Source organism: Xyrauchen texanus, chromosome 20 (assembly GCF_025860055.1).
Source record: "Xyrauchen texanus isolate HMW12.3.18 chromosome 20, RBS_HiC_50CHRs, whole genome shotgun sequence".
NCBI lineage: Eukaryota > Metazoa > Chordata > Actinopteri > Cypriniformes > Catostomidae > Xyrauchen > Xyrauchen texanus.
Window position 1 is genome coordinate 41,423,506 of NC_068295.1, and position 18,546 is coordinate 41,442,051.

Sequence of the window (18,546 nt, forward strand, 5' to 3'; positions counted from 1 at the left end):
CGTTGTTTGTGGATGTCTGAAAGTAGAAGTCTTGCCTTGTTTACCCTGTTCATGTAGCCCATGTTGGATGTTTTCATGTTTTGGTTTCTTTTTTCCCATCGTGGAAATTTCCTTTGTTCCTGTCTGGTTGTTTTTCACTCTGTTCAATAAAAACCTGCGTATAGATCCTCACTCCTCGTCTGCCTCCTCCTTCCATGGCTTCAATCCCAGAGCTTTCCAAGGCTCCGCTTCCCTCAGCTCCGCCTCCTGAGCCTCCCTCGGCTCCACCTCCTGAGCCTCCCTCGGCTCAGCCTCCAGAGCTTTCCATGGCTCCGCCTCCTGAGCCTCCCTCAGCTCCGCCTCGTGAGCCTCCCTCGACGTCACCTCCTGAGCCTCCCTCGGCTACGCCTCCAAAGCCTTCCAAGGCTCTGCCTCCCTCAGCTCCGCCTCCTGAGCCTCCCAAGGCTCCGCCTCCTGAGCCTCCCTCGGCTCTGCCTCCAGAGCCTTTCACGGCTCCGCCTCCTGTGCCTTCCACAGCTCTGCCAACCACGGTGCCGTCTCCTGAGCCTCTCACGGCTCCGCCTCCTGAGCCACCCATGGCTCTGCCACCTGAGTCTTCCACGGCTCCTCCCTCCATGGCTCTACAACCAGAAACTTCCATGGCTCCGCCTACCACGGCTCCGCCCTCGGAGTTCCCCATGGCTGTGGCCCTGAGGCCGACTCCCAGACCTCCCGAACCTGTCCTGTGGCCAACTCTCAGGCCTCCAGACCCAGACCCTACCCTGTGGACAGCTCCCAGGCCTCCTGAACATGTTCCTGTCCTGTGGCTACCTCCCAGGCCACCTGACCCAGTCCCCATCTTGTGGCCTTCTTGGACTGCCTGCTTGCCCTCTGTGCCCCCTTGGACTGCCTGTCTGCCCCTTGTGCCTCCGTGGACTGCCCGCTTGCCTGCTGTGCCCCCTTGGACTGCCTGTCTGCCCCTTGTGCCTCCGTGGACTGCCCGCTTGCCTGCTGTGCCCCCTTGGACTGTCTGGTTGCCCCTTGCGCCCCCTTGGACTGTCTGTTTGCCCCTTGTGCTCTCCTTGGTCTGCCTGCCCCCCCCCCCGCCTCACTCCTTGGACGATTTTGTTTTCTTTTTTTGGGTATTTATTCTTTCCTTTTTTTTAGGAGTGTCTGGAATCCGCTCCTTAGAGGGGGGGTTATGTCATGATCCCCGGTTGTCTGCCCCGTTTTTCTCTTGTCACCTGTCCTGAACTACAATTCCCGGCCCTCATCACTGCCAGCACTTTGTCATTGTCCTCACCTGATTGTCGTTTAGTCCTCATTACCCCTCTGTATTTAAACCCTGGTTGTTTGGACAGTCATTGTCGATCATTGTTTGTGGATGTCTGGAAGTAGAAGTCTTGCCTTATTTACCCAGTTCATGTACCCTTTGGATGTTTTCATGTTTTGGTTTCTTTTTTCCCATCGTGGACGTTTCCTTTGTTCCTGTCTGGTTGTTTTTCACTCTGTTCAATAAAAACCCGCGTTTAGATCCTCACTCCTCGTCTGCCTCCTCCTGCTAACGTTACAATAACAACTATAACAATAACCTGGGGGAGTAGATTAATTTAAACTAATATATTCATCCGGTTTAAGCCAGGTTTCAGTCAAACAGAGTGCATCCAATCTATGATCTGTAATCATTTCATTAACAATTAGTGCTTTGGTAGAAAGAGATCTAATGTTTAGTAGCACTGTTTTTATATGATGTGTATTTTTAATTTGTTTGTTTTGTTCAAGTTTGACCTTAATACAATTTTTTCTAAATTATTTAGTGAGGGTATTAGGTTTAGTAGTTCAAGGAAAAGACACAATCTCTATGAGATATCTAGATGATACAGTCTCTATGTGTTGTAGTTTATGTGACCTGTGTGACGTCTCAAGGCAGCTAGCAGATGTTCGGATTAAGCAGTTTGTCTGCTTCCTGACCTGGGCCCCAGTTAGTCAAATACTATCATTAAGACTATGAGCCAAATTACTTGAGAGGAGAGCGGCACTTTCCCTGGAGGGATGGAGTCCGTCTCTCTTTAGCAGGTCAGGTCTACCCCAAAAACTCTTCCAATTGTCTATAAATACTATTTTATTCTTTAGATACCATTCAGTGACACTAATCTACTATAAACCTCGTCACCACGAGAAGCAGGGAGGGGACCAGAGCATATTACAGTGTCTGACATCGTTTTTGCAAATACGCACACCTCTTTAACATTATCTTTAGTGATCTCCGACTGGCGAAGCCGGACGTCGTTAGTGCAGACATGGATAACAATTTTAGAAAATCTACATTTAGCATTAGCCAGCACTTGTAAATTTTATTTGATGTCAGACGCTCTGGCCCCAAAAATGCAATTAACAATAGTGGCTGGAGTCTCTATTTCCACGTTCCTTACAATAGAATCGCCGATAACAAGGGTTCTTTCAACATAATTCTCGGTGGGTGTATCACTGAGTGGGGAGAATCGATTGCAAACCCTAACAGGAATGGGAGAGTGGTTTCTCTTTGCTGAGCGAGTATGCCGCCGAGACGTCACCCAAATGCCCTGCTATAGGGGCTCTACAGCCGGAACCAAAGTGTTTATGTTGCTCTCTGTAGTATTCGCATCCGAAACAGTATCTACCGGCTTCTCTTTCTCACTGACCTCCACTAGCGTTCGAATGTGAGCCTCTAACTCATTAACCTTCTCCGTCAGCCTGACTAATTCCTTACATTTATCACATGTGAATCCCTCACTGCTGATGGAGGAGGCTATTGTAAACATGTGACATGCAATGCAGGAAGAAATAACATGAGCGGATGCCATGACTTACCGCAAATTGTTTGTTGTTAGTTGTTTCTGCACGGTGAGGGTTTGAGATTGATGCGAATCCCTCACAAAATTGTTTGTTGTTGGTGGTGGTTGTTCTTGATAAGCGGTGCTTTGAAACAGATCTATAAGCGATGCTAAAAAAAAAAACTAGCAGGGTACAAACACAGACTCTAGCTAGGTGCCAGCAGCAACAGGTAAAATACATGCAGATGAAACAGTAGAAAAGCGGAAAAACCTGAAACGCTGTAAAATGACAAATGATATAACGATAAACTATGAAAAATGGGTAAACCTGCAGCTCTTTGGTTTTACAATGCATGTGAACCACTCTGAGACGACTGATAACTGCGTCACCATGCGTGAACACAAAACAATGCATCACTGTCACCCCTTGAGGGTTTTGCGCAGCTTTCTAACCAGGGCCCCCCAGATGTTTTGGGCCCCACGCAGTTGTGTGGATTGTGTGGTGGTTAACAACGCTACTGTCATAAATCCCGCCTTTGTTGTTCCTCCCAGTCACCACCAGAGGTCTCCATCACCTGAGTATTGACTTTTATCCATTTCCCATAATCCCCGTACCTTGCACTGATTACCTGCTCACCTGTTCCTCATTTACTCAGCTACTTAAGACTCACTCTCACTCTCTGTCATTGCAAAGTCTTATTTTGCCCTGGCAGACATTTCTGAGCATTTATTACATTTCCTGTGTATGATCCTGGACTTTTTACCCTGTTTTGATCCATTGCTGCCTGCCTACTATTTCTGCCTTGTTTACCTGGATATAACCTGTGATTGTCTGCCGCCTGCCCTGACCTCTTGCCTGTTTATTGATTACCTCTCTGGATTACCTTGGATAATACTGTTGCTGGTGATTGACCCCTGCCTGTCTGTGTTACAACATGTATTATTATTAAAGCTGCACATGGATCTCAACTCCGTTGACTCTTCATTACAGAGGGCTATGCAACAAATCGATCCAGCAGCTTTTCTGCAACTCTCCACCGAGGTCTCAGCGCAAGCGGATGTATTGGCCATATACCACCAACAGCTTGACCAGCTGTCATCGTTAACAGAGGAGCTTGTTAAAACTTTACAAAGCCTCCATTTACCAACACCAAACCCTTCAGCCTCTTCATCCAATCCAGCAGCTTACACCACCTCACCTAGCACCTTCACTACTAACCCATGCCTTGCCTTTCCTGTGAAATTCAATAGATCACCAGCTAAATGTAAGGGATTTCTGCTCCAATGTTCTCGGTTTGTTAATCAACATCCCACACTATACCCCCACTGATGAGAGCTGCATTTCCTTTGTTTGTACGCTGCTTACCGATAAGGCATTAGACTTTATAGCAGGAACGGTGGCTTAACAACATTCCCTTCATTCTGTTACTTCCTCCAATGATTTAATGCTGCGTTTGAACATCCAGTAGGAGGCAAAGATGCCGGAGATCAACTGCATTCTCTTCATCAAGGTAATGCTCCATGCTATGTCACAGCTAAGCCTGAGTCTGTTCCATGCCATATCACAGCCATGCTTCAGCCTGCTCCATGCTATGTCACAGCCAAGCCTGAGTCTGTTCCATGCCATATCTAGCCACGCTTCAGCCTGCTCCATGCTATGTCACAGCCACACCCGAGCCTGCTCCATGCCACGTCTCAGTAACGCCTAAGTCTGCTCTATGCCATGTCACAGTCAATCCTGAGTCTGCTCCATGCCACGTCTCAGTAACGCCTCAGCCTGCTCTATGCCATGTCAAAGCCATGCCTCAATGTGCTTCATGCCATGTTTCAGCAACAACACATCCTGCTCCAAGCCAGGTCACAGTAACACATCAGCCTAATACACTCCATGTCCCAGTCAAGTTTCACGACCCTTGTCTCCAAGTTGAATTATCCGTCATTAATATTGGTGCGTAGGCCCACAAAAACCCTTTCCCACAAATTTTCAGTGCCCTTGCCTTCCACGGCCAACGCCCATGCCTCCCATGGCCAATGAGCTGGAAGTCTCGTCCGTCCCAGAGCCTGAGTTGCCATCCTCGTCCGTCCCAGAGCCTGAGTTGCCTGCCTCGTCCGTCCCAGAGCCAAGTCATCTACGAGTCTCAGCATATGTTCACAACCCCAGAGGTCGTTTCCAAGTCTCTGCCCATGTTCACGACCACAGAGGTCATCTCCAAGTCACAGCCTATGTTAACGACTGCAGAGGTCGTTTCCGAGTCTCTGCTCATGTTCACGACCACAGAGGTTGTCTCCAAGTCTCTACCTATGTTCATGACCACAGAGGTACTCACCGAGTCTCAGCCTATGTTCACAACCACAGATGTCGTTTCCAAGCCTGCCACGGCTCTGCCTTAAAGCTGCACATGGATCTCAACTCCATTGACTCTTCATTACAGCTACTGAGTAATAATACAGGAAAACCAAAACTATTGTTTAATTTATTATACTACTTATTTTATACATGTATTTTCTGTGGTAACAAACGCTGACAATATAATTTTTATATTGAACACAGAACATTATTTGAAGTGTCATCATCAAAAAATAGATTCAAAGGCACAATTTAGAGTGCCGATTCACATTGGTTTGCAATCTGCAAAAATATATAGATATATTTTTTATTGCTGACAGTTTTTAATTGTTTATAAAGTACTTTTAAACAGCGAATCCAATAAAGGTGGTTTTATATAACAATTGGAACCTATTTTTTGATGATGTGAGTTTTTTTTTTTTTTTTCCCTGCCAAAGAGCCCTTTATATTTTTGTACTTTTGAGCAGACTGGATTATTTATATATATATTTTTTTTATTATTTGAAATGTCAAGAGTATAATGGCTTACTGCTTACTTTGAAATTATCAAGAGTATAATGGCTTACTGCTAGTGGGAGTAAAAACCATTAACCAACAAAATGGCATGCAATTGCCCAAAAGCTGCCGACAGGGTTATTCTGTAATCAAAACCAGGACCTTTAGATCTTTTGTCTTGTATTTTTTTTAAGAAATAACAAAGTTGTAAAAATTCAGAGACACCTAAAAATTTTCTGTGTTTCTTTACTTTATAGCTAAAAGAAATTGTGCAGAGTGCTAGCGGAGCCTGTGTTTATTTGAGCAGTGAGTTTAAAGAGAAAGAGAGTTTGATTTATGAGTGAATTTAATTGGCTGTTTTAACTGTATGCTTGGGGTGATAATGGGACTAACCACTCCATTTCTCCTCCGCATTTACTCTCTGCTCACTGACAGAAAGATCTTAAAGGGAAACGTTTATTATTGTTCCTTTCACACATCCTCCTTTTATGACAGAACGATTAAATCAAACTCTAAAGAAACTATGTATGCTATGACTGCTTCCACAAATGGATTCCAGTATCAAGAGTCTGAGTTTTATAGCCAGTCAAATCTTCTATAAGCAGCCTTTTGGCCTCTCGTAACACTACTCCCCGAATTCAGAGGTCGAAATTTGGTTTTACCATTGAGAGTAAGGAAATGCTTGTTACCAGTGCACATTATGTCATCAATGACATTGTGATGATCTCAGATTCAGATTCAAAACACGAATTCATCCGCATCATTTGAGAGGAAGCACAGCGCAGCAGATCTGTCTTAATCCACCTGTCAGATTTTCCCCACAGCTCTGTGAAATTGTTATTGTCTTTCCTTTCTCATAATTGTTTTTTTTTAATTTACAGTGTTATGAACTGCCCAAGTTTCCACATTTTGTCAAAATTGTCGAGGTCGGGCCAAGAGATGGACTTCAAAATGAGAAGGTAATGATTTTATTAGGTCTTACCCCAAACCATTCACTTATCTACACTAACTACACAAGCCTGACCAGTGGAAACCACCATGGACTTGTTTAAGCATTATTTTTAATTAAACAAACAAATGCACTTTACGTACAGATTAGACTTGTCTTAAACCAAGTCTTTCAATATTAAACTTTGAATATCCATTATTAAAAATACAAAGTTTAAGACATATGATACGATCTAAACAAATAAATAAATAAATATTTAAACCATTTAAATTAATATTGTGTGAAAATGATTTCTAACAAATCGTTCCAACACACCAAACCCTAATAATTAGGTGGTGGTAGGTAGGTAAACTTGTTTACTTAGTCAACAAAAGTGTCAGGGAAGAGCATGCAGGGAATTAAATATAAATATTAAATATGGTTTGCAATCATAAGTGATGTTTGAGGGAAACAAAGAAACATCAAGGTGTATATCGCTTGTGAGCAGAGGTTAACTATTAGCTTCATTTCAACAACATAATCTGAATAAACCCAATACAGAATTTGAGATGTGATGTAAATTACATTGTTGTGGGAATTTTCATGTTTTTTTTGTAACTAAAAAAATAAATAAAAAAATCTACTGTGATGTGATATAATGCCCACCAGAAGCCTGCGGTTGGCCAAGGAAGGTCACCTTGTTGTACCAACACAAAGAGGCACCAAAACACTTTCCCGGACTTTCAGTTTCATCATAAAACGTTGGTGAAATGACCTTCCCAACTCCATCCGTGAAGCTCACTCTCTGTCTTCAAAAGACGACTTAAAACGCTAATTTTCATTGAGAATTAAACAGTCACAAATAATAAAATAAAATTGTTGCACTTTAATCTGTTTTGAATACTATTCTGATGCTAGTGAATCTTTGTAGTATGGCACTTTTCTAACCACTGTCTCCTTAAGATGATTCACTTATGTTTTCCTCTTTTGTAAGTCGCTTTGGATAAAAGCGTCTGCCATATGAATAAATGTAAATGTAATGCATGTGCATGCCCTGTTGGACATTATTAGTAGGAAAAAAAAAATTGCGGTTTTTAAAAAAAATAATTTTTGTCAGTTTTCTTTAAAATCTGTTTCACATTTTTCAATAACGGCAATGGCGAACACAAACATATAAAATATATATAAAACTCTACCAGATGGCTAAACAATTACACGTATAAATATGACAGATATTTATGACACATGCACTGCCTGGCCAAAAACAAAAAGTTGCATTCTCTAATATTTTGCTGGCCCACCTTTTGCTTTTATTACGGCGCATTGTTTCGACAACTTTATGCAACCGCACAACATTTATTCCCATCCAGAGTTGCATTTTTTTGTATTGACGATAGGAGAGTTGAACCACTCCGTAAAGTCTTCTCCAGCACATCCCAGACTTTCAATGGGGTTCAGGTCAGGACTCTGTGGTGGCCAATTAATGTGTGAAAACGATTCCTCTTGCTCCCTGATCCACTCCACATCACAATTTGAGCCTGATGAATCTTTGCATTGGCGTCCTGGAATATGCATGTGCCGTCAGGAAAGAAAAACTCCATTGATGGGATAACCTGGTCATTCAAGTCAGCTGACTTCGTTTTATTGCCGCATAATGTTGCTGAGTCTACACCTGACCAACTGAAGCAACCCCAGATCATAACACTGCCTCCAGAGGCTTGTACAGCGGGCACTATGCATGACGGGTGCATCGCTTCATGCGCTTCCCTTCTTACCCTGACGCACCCATCGCTTTGGAATAGAGTAAATCTGGACTCTTCAGACCACATGACCTTTTTCCATTGCTCCACAATCCAATCTTTATTCTCCCTAGCAAATTGAAGTCATTTTTTTCCAATTAGCTTCACTAGCAAGTGGCTTTTTTGTGGCCACACAGCTGTTTAGTCTCAGTCCTGTAAGTTCTAGTCGCATTGTACATGTGAAAATGCTCTTACTTTCACTATTAAACATAGCCGTGAGTTCAACTGTTGATTTTTTTATTAATTTTTTTATTTTATTGATTCAAAGAAAAAAACAACACATACACACTGAATCAACATTTAACTTTTAACCTTCACTAATATCCCTCCCCAAACAACAACCTCACCCTAACTGCAACGAAGACCCCCGTGGTCACATAAAATAATGCACACACAAACAAACAAACCAAAAACAAACAAACAAAAAAAAAAAAACGTTTTAATATATAATAAACATACATAATTAAACTAAACTTCTCTCTCCTCATCCCTTCCACGAGATTCCCCCACCAAATACCTACACCACTTCCTGAAAAACAAGTCCCCACACCCCAGCCTTCTACCTGCCATCTCCTCAAAAGCTGCCACCCTCCCCATCTCTGCACACCACTCCAGAAATTGTGGCGCTCCGCCCAATTTCCAACCCCTTAAAATAATTTGTCTGCCAGTCAGTCAGAACCCAATATGTTTGTCCCCCAAATGTATGAATGCCCCATCGCCCAAAATACAAAGTCTTGGGCAAAGTCAAATTTGAGTGCCCAAAACATCACACAAATAATTTGGAACTTTCAACCAAAATTCTTGGATCTTAACACACCACCAAAAGGCATGGGTTGTGCCTCCAACTTCTGATTGGCATCACCAGCAGGTGGGTGTGTCTTTAAGACCAAGCCTATATAATTTAGAGGGGGTCCAATAAAATCTATATAAAATCATAAATTGCATAAGGCGAACCCTTGCATCTCTAGATGCAGACTTGACATTTTTTAGAATCCTAGTCCACACTCCTATCTCCAATGCCAAGTTAAAATCTTTCTTCCGTAATCTCTTGATAGAAGATAAAGCTCTTTCCCCCAAACTCTGAATTAGCAGGGAGTAATACACTGACGCCTCATGACCTTTTTCAAAAGCAGTAATCACCTCTCCCAAAGTATCTGCTGCTTTAGGGGTGTGTGTGCTACTCCCAAAAACAATACAAAGCAGGTGGCACAGCTGTAAATACCTATAAAACTGAGATCTGATAATCCCAAAATGATGAACCAAATTCTCAAAAGATCTAAATACTCCACTCTCAAACAGGTCACCGAGTGTAGTAACCCCCCTCACAATCCACTCTGACCTCAGATTAATACATTATTTAGGTTCAGCCATATGCTTGAGGCAACATTTAAATAAATGTCTGAATTAAACACTCTGGACACTTTTGTCCAAACTAAATGTGAGATAACTGGGTGTGCCTTAACTTCTCCGGTTAGTTTGATAGAAAGGCTTTGCAATGGCAAAAGAAGGGCAAGGACTTCCTATTCAATACGAAACCAGGGAGGGGCTCTCTCAGGTGGAAACAACAAATGAGCAAAATGTCTGAGACCAAATGCATAATAGTAAAACAAAATCTTGGGTAGGCCTTGACCACCTTTGTCAATCAGCCTATGTAACTTGTTGAAATGTAATATGGGACATTTACCGTTTCAAATGAAGGACTTCGTATGCTATCAAATTGCTTGAAAAAAGAGAGGGGAACATCTACAGGGAGAGATTGTTGCAGGTAGTTGAACTTTGGAATACAATTCATTTTAATAACATTAACCTGCAATTACATAACAGAAAATACTCTGTAAAACACATTCCAGCCAATATGCAGAATAAACACAAATAACGTGTAGATTCATTCACAGAATTGTCTCGAAGATGTGTTCCTCCACAAAAGAAGCTCCAGCCTCTAGCGGAACCAGCACAAAAAAAATAAAAAAATAATTTGTTCAGTTTCCTCGGACAGTCTAAATGTTCATTGAGCCAGCTGTTTCATAATTGCAGCAGAAGATGTAATCCTTCCAATGTCCTATAATAAATACTCCACAAAACAAACTCCAGCCAATAGGAGGCACAAGTATAAAGAACAAGCAGATTCATCCACAACTGTCCCCACGGAGTGTTATTCCACAAAATAAACTCCAGCCGCTAGGCAGAACCAGCACAAAAAGAAACAAAAAGGCACTCCGCTTCCTCGGACAATCAAGTGTATGTAAGGTGAGACGAGCTCAATCGGGGGCCTCATGAGGAACATCAAATTCCTTACTCACCCCATTGCCTCTATGAAGGATATTCATTGTTGTGAGCATGTAAATACTTTGCAGCCATCCTTATTCTCAACTTGGCCGGGAACATCAGAGCAAAAGTGATTGAATCGATCACATTTCTCTCTTGTCGAATTCATCTGAGAACAGTCAGATGTTGCTATTCTTCCAAGAAAGCTTTCCTTTGCTCATCGCCTCGTGTAAAACAAGATCAATTTGGCCAGAATTTATCGGGGCCTGTCTCCCACAGCCGATCTGCGAGCCGGGACTCTGTGAGCTCATTCGATTTCCAGATTGTAGACTGTTATGTCGAGCAGACTTTGGAAGAGCTCGTCTAGGAACTTAACCATATCTCTGCCTTCCTCATGCTCAGGAATTCCAACAGTTTGGACGTTAATTTGCCTACCACGGATCTCCAAATCCTCCAGTTTTTCTAAAACTCATTCCAAATCTATCTTGGTCACTAGTGGATTAGAAGCTAATTCCATCTCCGATGACTCCAGATAATCGATCCATCTCTCGAAGTCCGACAATCTTGTAACCAACTCAGAAAATTGTATTTCTCTCTATATCTCTGATCATTCAAGATTTTTATCCAACCTCATCTGTGATTTCAACAATCTCCTGTTGTTTACTTTGCGTGATGCAGGCCAATCATTTCCCCCTTATGAAACACAGTAACATCTTCTCCACGAACACTGGATACGTTTTCCGACATGGTTGTTTAAGAAAAGAGAAGCTACACACTGCATCAGTTAGGGTTAAAAGGATTGTTACAAGCTGAAACATAATCACTGCTATAATGATCCAATTATAGTCTCTTAAGTATCTGTTTATTTAAATCCAAACGGCAACTTTTGTTTTTGGCCAGGCAGTGTATTTTCATATTCACAATACTCTGAATTGTTTATTGCTTCCTCATGGTGTTCTATGCTATTGTACCTTTTCCCGTGAAAACTATTCATTATGTTATGTTGGTAAATGAATTATTCAGCTCAATAGCAGGTTGTTGCTGTGGCTCACATATGTGCACTCTCCCTGGAAGCATCCCTTGAAACCCAAGACCATTGTGGCTTTGTATTTGTGCAGGAAATTGTGCAGACGGAGGTCAAAATCCAGCTGATAGACATGCTCTCTCAGACCGGCTTGGCTGTGATCGAAGCTACTAGCTTTGTGTCTTCAAAGTGGGTTCCACAGGTAATAAGCTGCTATTGTAAAGCTTCAATAGTGTGTTGAGTGATATTCTGTGGCCAAAAGCCTTTGGCATAAATTAGGGGAGACAGGGGATTTTAATTGTAACACACTCAATTTCTTTAATAAATAAAAAAAACTTTGGTGTCACTTATTCAGGATATTTTAGTTTGGTTATTTCTCTGCCTAAGAAGTGTGATAATTTTACTTTGAGAGAAATTTGCAACAGTAAATAGATTTTGAGATATGAAAGTTTAAAATTATCCATCCATCCATCCATCGTCAACCGCTTATCCTGTGTACAGGGTCGCGGGGGGCTGGAGCCTATCCCAGCTAACATTGGGCGAAAGGCGGGGGACACCCTGGACAGGTCGCCAGTCCATAATTGAAAATTTTAAAATTAGTTTAAAATTATATAAAGTAAAAAATGATATATATATATAATACGATGTATACTGTACGCACTGAATATAAAATATTATAGTTATGTGATAATATGAAAGTATTGCCTAGAATAGAACAATATGAACCTGATCAGACGTTACAAATAAAAACTTTAGATATCTGGGGCATGTTTGTAACTTTCATGGCATTTTTGCCCCAAGCTCCTTAATCTCTTAATGGTACTTTTCGAGTGCCAGTCAGAATTTTTCTTCGGAACCGAATGGTTGTGCAACAGCAAGCTGAGTTCACCACTGTTTCACTCCCCTCTATTGGCGATAAGCACTGCTGTTGGATATACGGCGCTTTCATTGACTGAAAGATTGTTTTTCCTCCTAAAAAGAGTTTATTTCCTCAAAGAGTTTGAATTCCCAATCATAAAAGAGCAATACACAGCAGGTCGTTGACACGTCTTTTTAAAGATGTTTTTCCGCCTCTGTGTAATTCCTGGATGCGGTTGATTTCTCTCCACCTCTGACAGTCATAAAAGCTGCCTCGCGTGCCTGGGCTGCGATCACAAGCAGGCAGCGTTTTATTAATGATTCATGTTCTCATTGCGAGAACATAGCCATGGCAACATTGCGGTTGCCTCGTGGCCAGCCGGCATTCTCCCTTGAGCCCCCGGAATTGGATGACGACATCGCCGCTGCATCAGAGAGTGTCTGATCCTGATGACTCGTCTGGGCTGCCACCTTCGGGTCTGCTCGCCCAGTCTGAGGCTGACGCGCAGATATCCGCTATGCTTTCCCGGGCCGCCGTGACCACGAGGCTGGACTGGAAACATCCGTCCCCCCTCACGGCTACTCGATCGGTTACTGGAGTCAGGGCGCCGCTCATAGCCACGTCCCCCCGGTTGTGTTCTTCCCAGAAGTGCATGACGAGCTGACACGGTCGTGGAGAGCACCTTTTACTGCCCGGAACCGACCCCTCCGCTCGTCCGCTCTCACTACCCTGGATGGCCTCTCTAGGACCTCTTCCTCAGACTCCAACCCGCCCTAAAAGTGCTTCGAGTCTTTTCTCAGCACCCAAGCCTTGGCACGCTCTTCTGCCTCGGGACGCTCTTCTGTCTCCCTTAGCGCTATTACCTGCTCCCCCCTGCGGCGAAGCTCCGCCCGGAACGTCAAAAGTGATCGTCCCATTAGTGCCCCTCGCGCGGAGGTTGGATGCATGGCTTTCACTTCCCAATCCGTCACGCTGGCTGGCCAGGACCACTCTATTCAGTTTGTCCGGCTCCTGCCTCGTTTCAGCGGTGTTCGCTCCACTTCCGTGCATGGCGTGAAAGCCAGCGCCTTACGAGCAGAGATCACGACCCTGCTCCTCAAGGATGCGATAGAGCCCATCCATCCAGCCAAGATGGAGAAGGTTTTCTACTGCCCTTACTTCATCGTACCCAAAAAAGCGGCGGGTTGCAACCAATCTTGGACCTGCGAATTCTCAACCGGGCCTTACACAGACTCCCGTTCAAAATGCTGACACAGAAACATATTCTTACTTACTTAAACATATTCATATTCTTATTCTGCGTTCGACAGCTAGATTGGTTCGTGGTGGTATACCTGAAGGATGCGTACTTCCACGTCTCCATTCTGCCTCAACACCGACCCTTCTTACGGTTCATGTTCGACGGCCAGTCCCTGTCCCCTCGCGTCTTCAGGAAGATCGCAGAAGCAGCTCTTGCCCCACTAAGGGAAGTTGGCATCTGCATACTCAACTACTTCATTACTGTGTGCTTACAGGGACCAGGTGCTCAGGCACCCCAGCCGTCTAGGGCTTCAGGTCAACTGGGAAAAGAGCATGCTCGTCCAGGTTCAGAGCATCTCTTTTCTCGGCATGGAGTTAGACTCAGTCTCAATGACAGCGCGTCTCACCAACGAGCGCACTCAGTCAGTGCTCAGGTGCTTCGCTCTCTTCGAGCCCGGCACAGCGGTTCCTCTAAAACAATTCCAGAGGCTCCTGGGGCATATGGTATCCTCAGCCACGGCCGAGCCGCTCGGGTTGATGCATATGTTTTCAGCACTGGCTACAGACTCTAGTCCCGAGATGGGCATGGTGCCACGGCACATACCGTGTGACAATCACCCTTTCTTGCCATCAGACTTTCAACCCTTGGACAGACCTCTTCTATCCGCGGACCGGAATCCCCTTGCAGCAGGTTTCCAGACGTGTCATGGTGACCACAGACACCTCTTGACAGGGTTGGGGCACCAAGAGCAACAGGCATGCTGCAGCTAGCCTCTGGACAGGACCCCGGCAGCGTTGGCACATCAACTGCCTAGAGTTGTTGGCTGTATCTCTTGCCCTATGGAGGTTTCTCCCACTAATCCAGGGCAAATACGTCTTGATCCGTTCAGACAGCACCGCGACTGTTGCGTACATAAATCGCCAAGGCGGCTTGCGCTCTCGTCATATGTCACAACTCGCCTGCCATCTCCTCCTTTGGAGTCAGCCGTGACTCAGGCCTCTGCGCGCCACTCATATCCCTGGCGACTGCAACACGATGGCGGACGTCCTGTCGTGGCAGGTTTCGCCCAGCGGAAAGTGGAGGCTCCACCCCCAGGTGGTCCAGCTGATATGGGACCAATTCGGCAAGGCACAGATAGATCTCTTTGCCTTCCAACACAACTCCCACTGCCCGCTCTGGTACTCCCTGACAGGAGCTCCTTTCGGGACAGATGCACTGGCACACAGCTGGCCCCGGGGGCTGCGCAAGTACGCATTTCCCCCAGTGAGTCTTCTTGCACTGGTGCTGTGCAAGATCAGGGAGGTTGAGGGAAGAAGTAATCCTGGTGGCCCCTTACTGGCTCTCTGATCTTACGCTCCTTGTGACAGCACCTCCCCGGAAAATTCCCCTGAGGAAGGACCTTCTTTCTCAGGGACGGGGCACCCTCTGGCACCCGCACCCAGACCTCTGGAAACTCCACGTCTGGCCCCTGGACGGGATGCAGAATATCTAGTGGATCTACCCACTTGCAGTCGTAGACATGATCAAACAAGCCAGAGCTCCCTACAGGTAACTTTAAGCACTAAAGTGGTGCTTATTCGTGAATTGTGTTCTTCTCAAGCCGAAGACCCACAGAGGTGCACAGATCGGTCAGTGCTTTAATTCCTGCTGGAGAGGAGGCTGTCCCCCTCCACCTTGAAGGTGTATGTAGCTGCTATCGCAGCCCACCCCAACGCAGTAGATGGCAAGTCCCTAGGTAAGCACAACTTGATTATCAGGTTCCTGAAAGGCCCCCAGAGACTGAACCCTCCCCGGCCTAGCCTGTTCCCCTTCTGGGATCTCTCTGTGGTCCACTCGGGCCTCCAGAGACCCCCCCTTCGAACCGCTTGATTCAGTTGAGCTCAAGGCCCTATCCCTGAAGACGGCCCTCCTGATCGCGTTAGCCTCCATCAAGAGGGTTGGGGATCTGCATGCGTTCTCTGTCAGCGACACCTTCCTGGAGTTCGGTCCGGCACATTCTCACATTATCCTGAGGCCGCAACCGGGCTACGTGCCCAAGGTTCCTACAACCCCCTTCAGGGAAGAGGAGAAGCAAGCTGCCCTGGGAGGAGGCAGACTCGTTGGTAAAAAATAAAATCAATATAGCCTACAAACAGATGAAAACAGTAAGTCTATAAGGAATTTTTTACGAGAGGACACCATTATTTAGTTAAATAATAATAATACTAATAGTTACATTTATATAGTGCCTTACCAGAGTTCAAGAAGACTTTTTTCAGAATAATGTCTTAACCAGTCAATTACCTTAATCATTGATGTGAATATAAATGTGGTCAACTTTAAGAGACGTCTAGATGAGCTCCGACGTGAAATCATCACTTCAGGTCAGGAACTCCCAGGCCTCCTGAACCTGTCCTTGCCCTGTGGCCGACACTCAGGCCCCCTGAACATGTCCCTAACCTGCGGCCGGCTCCCAGGCCTCCTGAACCTGTCCTTGCCCTGTGGCCGACACACAGGCCTCCTGACCTAGTCCCTGTCCTGTGGCCACCTCCCAGGACTCCGGACCCAGTCCCCATCTTGTGGCCCTCTTGGACTGCCTGTCTGCCCCTTGTGCCCTCCGTGGATTGCCTGTTTGTGCTTTGTGCCCCCCCCCCTGGACTGCCTGTTCGCCCTTTGTGCCCCCCTTGGACTGTCTTTTTGCCCCTTGTGCCCCCCTTGGACTGTCTTTTGCCCCTTGTGCCCTCTTTGGTCTACCTCCCCCCCACTCCTTGGACGATTTTGTTTTTGTTTGTGTGGAGTTTTTTCTTTTTAGGAGCGTCTGGAATTCGCTCCTTAGAGGGGGGGTTATGTCACGATCCCCTGTTGTCTGCCCTGTGTTTCACTTGTCACCTGTTATAAACTACACTTTCCATAATTCCCTGCCCTCATCACTGCCTATGCACTTCATTGTTCTCACCTGCATGTTGTTTAGTCATCATCAGCTGGCGAATGTAGCGGGCTTCCCAGAATACTCCCTGGTGGTGTTCTTCAGGGCAAATTTCCACACCGGCGACTCACCGCTGGACGCTCCTCGACTTCGTGGAGGAGACACTGCAAGTTTGCTGCTTTACCTCTCCTCCCACAGTGGTCACCCCCCAGCCTTCCATGGCTCGTCCCTTCATGCCTGCCACGGCCAGCGAGCCAACGCCCACGCCTGCCATGGCCAACAAGCCGGCGTTGCCAGCTTCGTCCGCCCGGAGGAGGAGAAGAGGAAAGGCTTCTGCTCCCCAGTCTCCGCCTGCCACGGTCAGCGAGCCAGAGCCCACGCCTGCCACGGCCAGTGAGCCAGCGCCTGTAGCCTCGACCGTCCCAGAGCCAGCGCCTCCCAGGGCTCCGCCTACCGAGCCTCTCAGGACTCCGCCTCTCGAGCAACCCAGGGCTCCGCCTCCCGAGTCTTCCACGGCTCCGCCTCACGAGCCTCCCTCGGCTCCGCCTCCTAAGCTTTCAACGGTTCTGCCTTCCACGGCTCCGCCTCCTGAGCCTTCCACGGCTTCTCCTGCATGTCGTTTAGTCATCATTATCCTTGTGTATTTAAACCCTGTTGGTTCTCCTATCATTGTCGGTCGTTGTATGTACAAATGTGAATGTGAATGTTTAAAGGTAAATATTAATGTCTGGTATACTCTGGTCTGTGTTCCTGCCTGAGCCTGTCGTGGATGTTTTCCCTTGTTTATATCTTTTGTTTCCCCTCGTGGATGTTTTTTTTTGTTTCGGTCTTGTTTGTCTTATTATTTTCAATAAATCGCATTTAGATCCTCACCCCTCATCTGCCTTCGTCTGCCTTCGTAACAGCGCTCAGGTTTAGGCTATAAATGAATACATGAGTATCACATGTGAATCTTGTGATACATTAACAAAGACATTTCAAGAAGTAGAAAGTGTACTGTATATGATGTCGTATCTCAATGTCACACTTGACAAGCTTCAGACACGCACAATTTACAAAGATCGCAAAATGAGTGGAGACTGCACTCATCTGATCTGAAATCGCACTGTGTGCATTTTCATCCTTACAGTTTAGACTTTAGAAATATTGGCTGCACAGATTCATAAATTATTTGTAATTTTGGATATGTTTATTTAAAATATTGCTTTTTGGATAATTCTTCCCAATCCTGTAAAATTAGCCTAAAACGCCTAATCAAGGCATACCCAAAGTAAATTTAAAGCTGTTCTTGAACCGTTTGGAGTACATGCATGGTTTTGGTCACATTTGAAAGGGGACACTCTGAAGTTCTTTCCCCAGCAGACAGAATTACTGTAAGTGCTACTGATTCTGAGTAATAGAAGTTTGAACACAATGAAATAGAAGTTTTTTTTTTCCGCCTGAAATTTTTTTTGCATACAGATGCCTGCAGATGACTATAACTTGTAGCTATTAGCTTGAGAACACAATGGGATCACAGCATGAAGCCTTACCTAGTCCAAGTTCAAATGTTATAACAATACCATAAAAAATGAATATTTTACACATGTTTTTCTAAGGGTACACCCAGGCGTTTTACAAAAGTGCCTTTTGGATACTCCAAAAGGACCCTTTGGTAACCTAGGACAAAAAGGCTACTACTTTTGAACGCTTCAACGTACAGTCATAATTTTGGGCTCTAATGAAAGATGACACTTAGAGCTATCATATTCCATATCCAGATCCACTATTAGTTTTGCTGACACAGAGTAACTGATGCATAAACACATTAGAGTGCCTTTTCCCTTCTTGAAACTAAATGTTGTGCATATAAAAGAGTCAAAACTAGTGCTATGGTGGACAATTTGTTTATA

General features: G+C 45.0%; 1 protein-coding gene across 2 annotated transcripts in view; it reads left to right on the forward strand.

Annotated features, from left to right (window-relative positions):
- Positions 1 to 18,546, forward strand: part of LOC127660474 (3-hydroxy-3-methylglutaryl-CoA lyase, cytoplasmic) — a 76,555-nt gene that overhangs the window by 7,249 nt on the left and 50,760 nt on the right. The window contains exons 2-4 of one of the 2 annotated variants that reach the window (XM_052150736.1): positions 4,259 to 4,303; positions 6,516 to 6,593; positions 11,745 to 11,852. In XM_052150736.1, the coding sequence (XP_052006696.1) occupies positions 4,271 to 4,303; positions 6,516 to 6,593; positions 11,745 to 11,852 (219 nt within the window). In that variant the 5' untranslated portion in view covers positions 4,259 to 4,270. The remainder of the gene's footprint in view (positions 1 to 4,258; positions 4,304 to 6,515; positions 6,594 to 11,744; positions 11,853 to 18,546) is intronic. The other variant, XM_052150735.1, reaches the window with a different exon arrangement.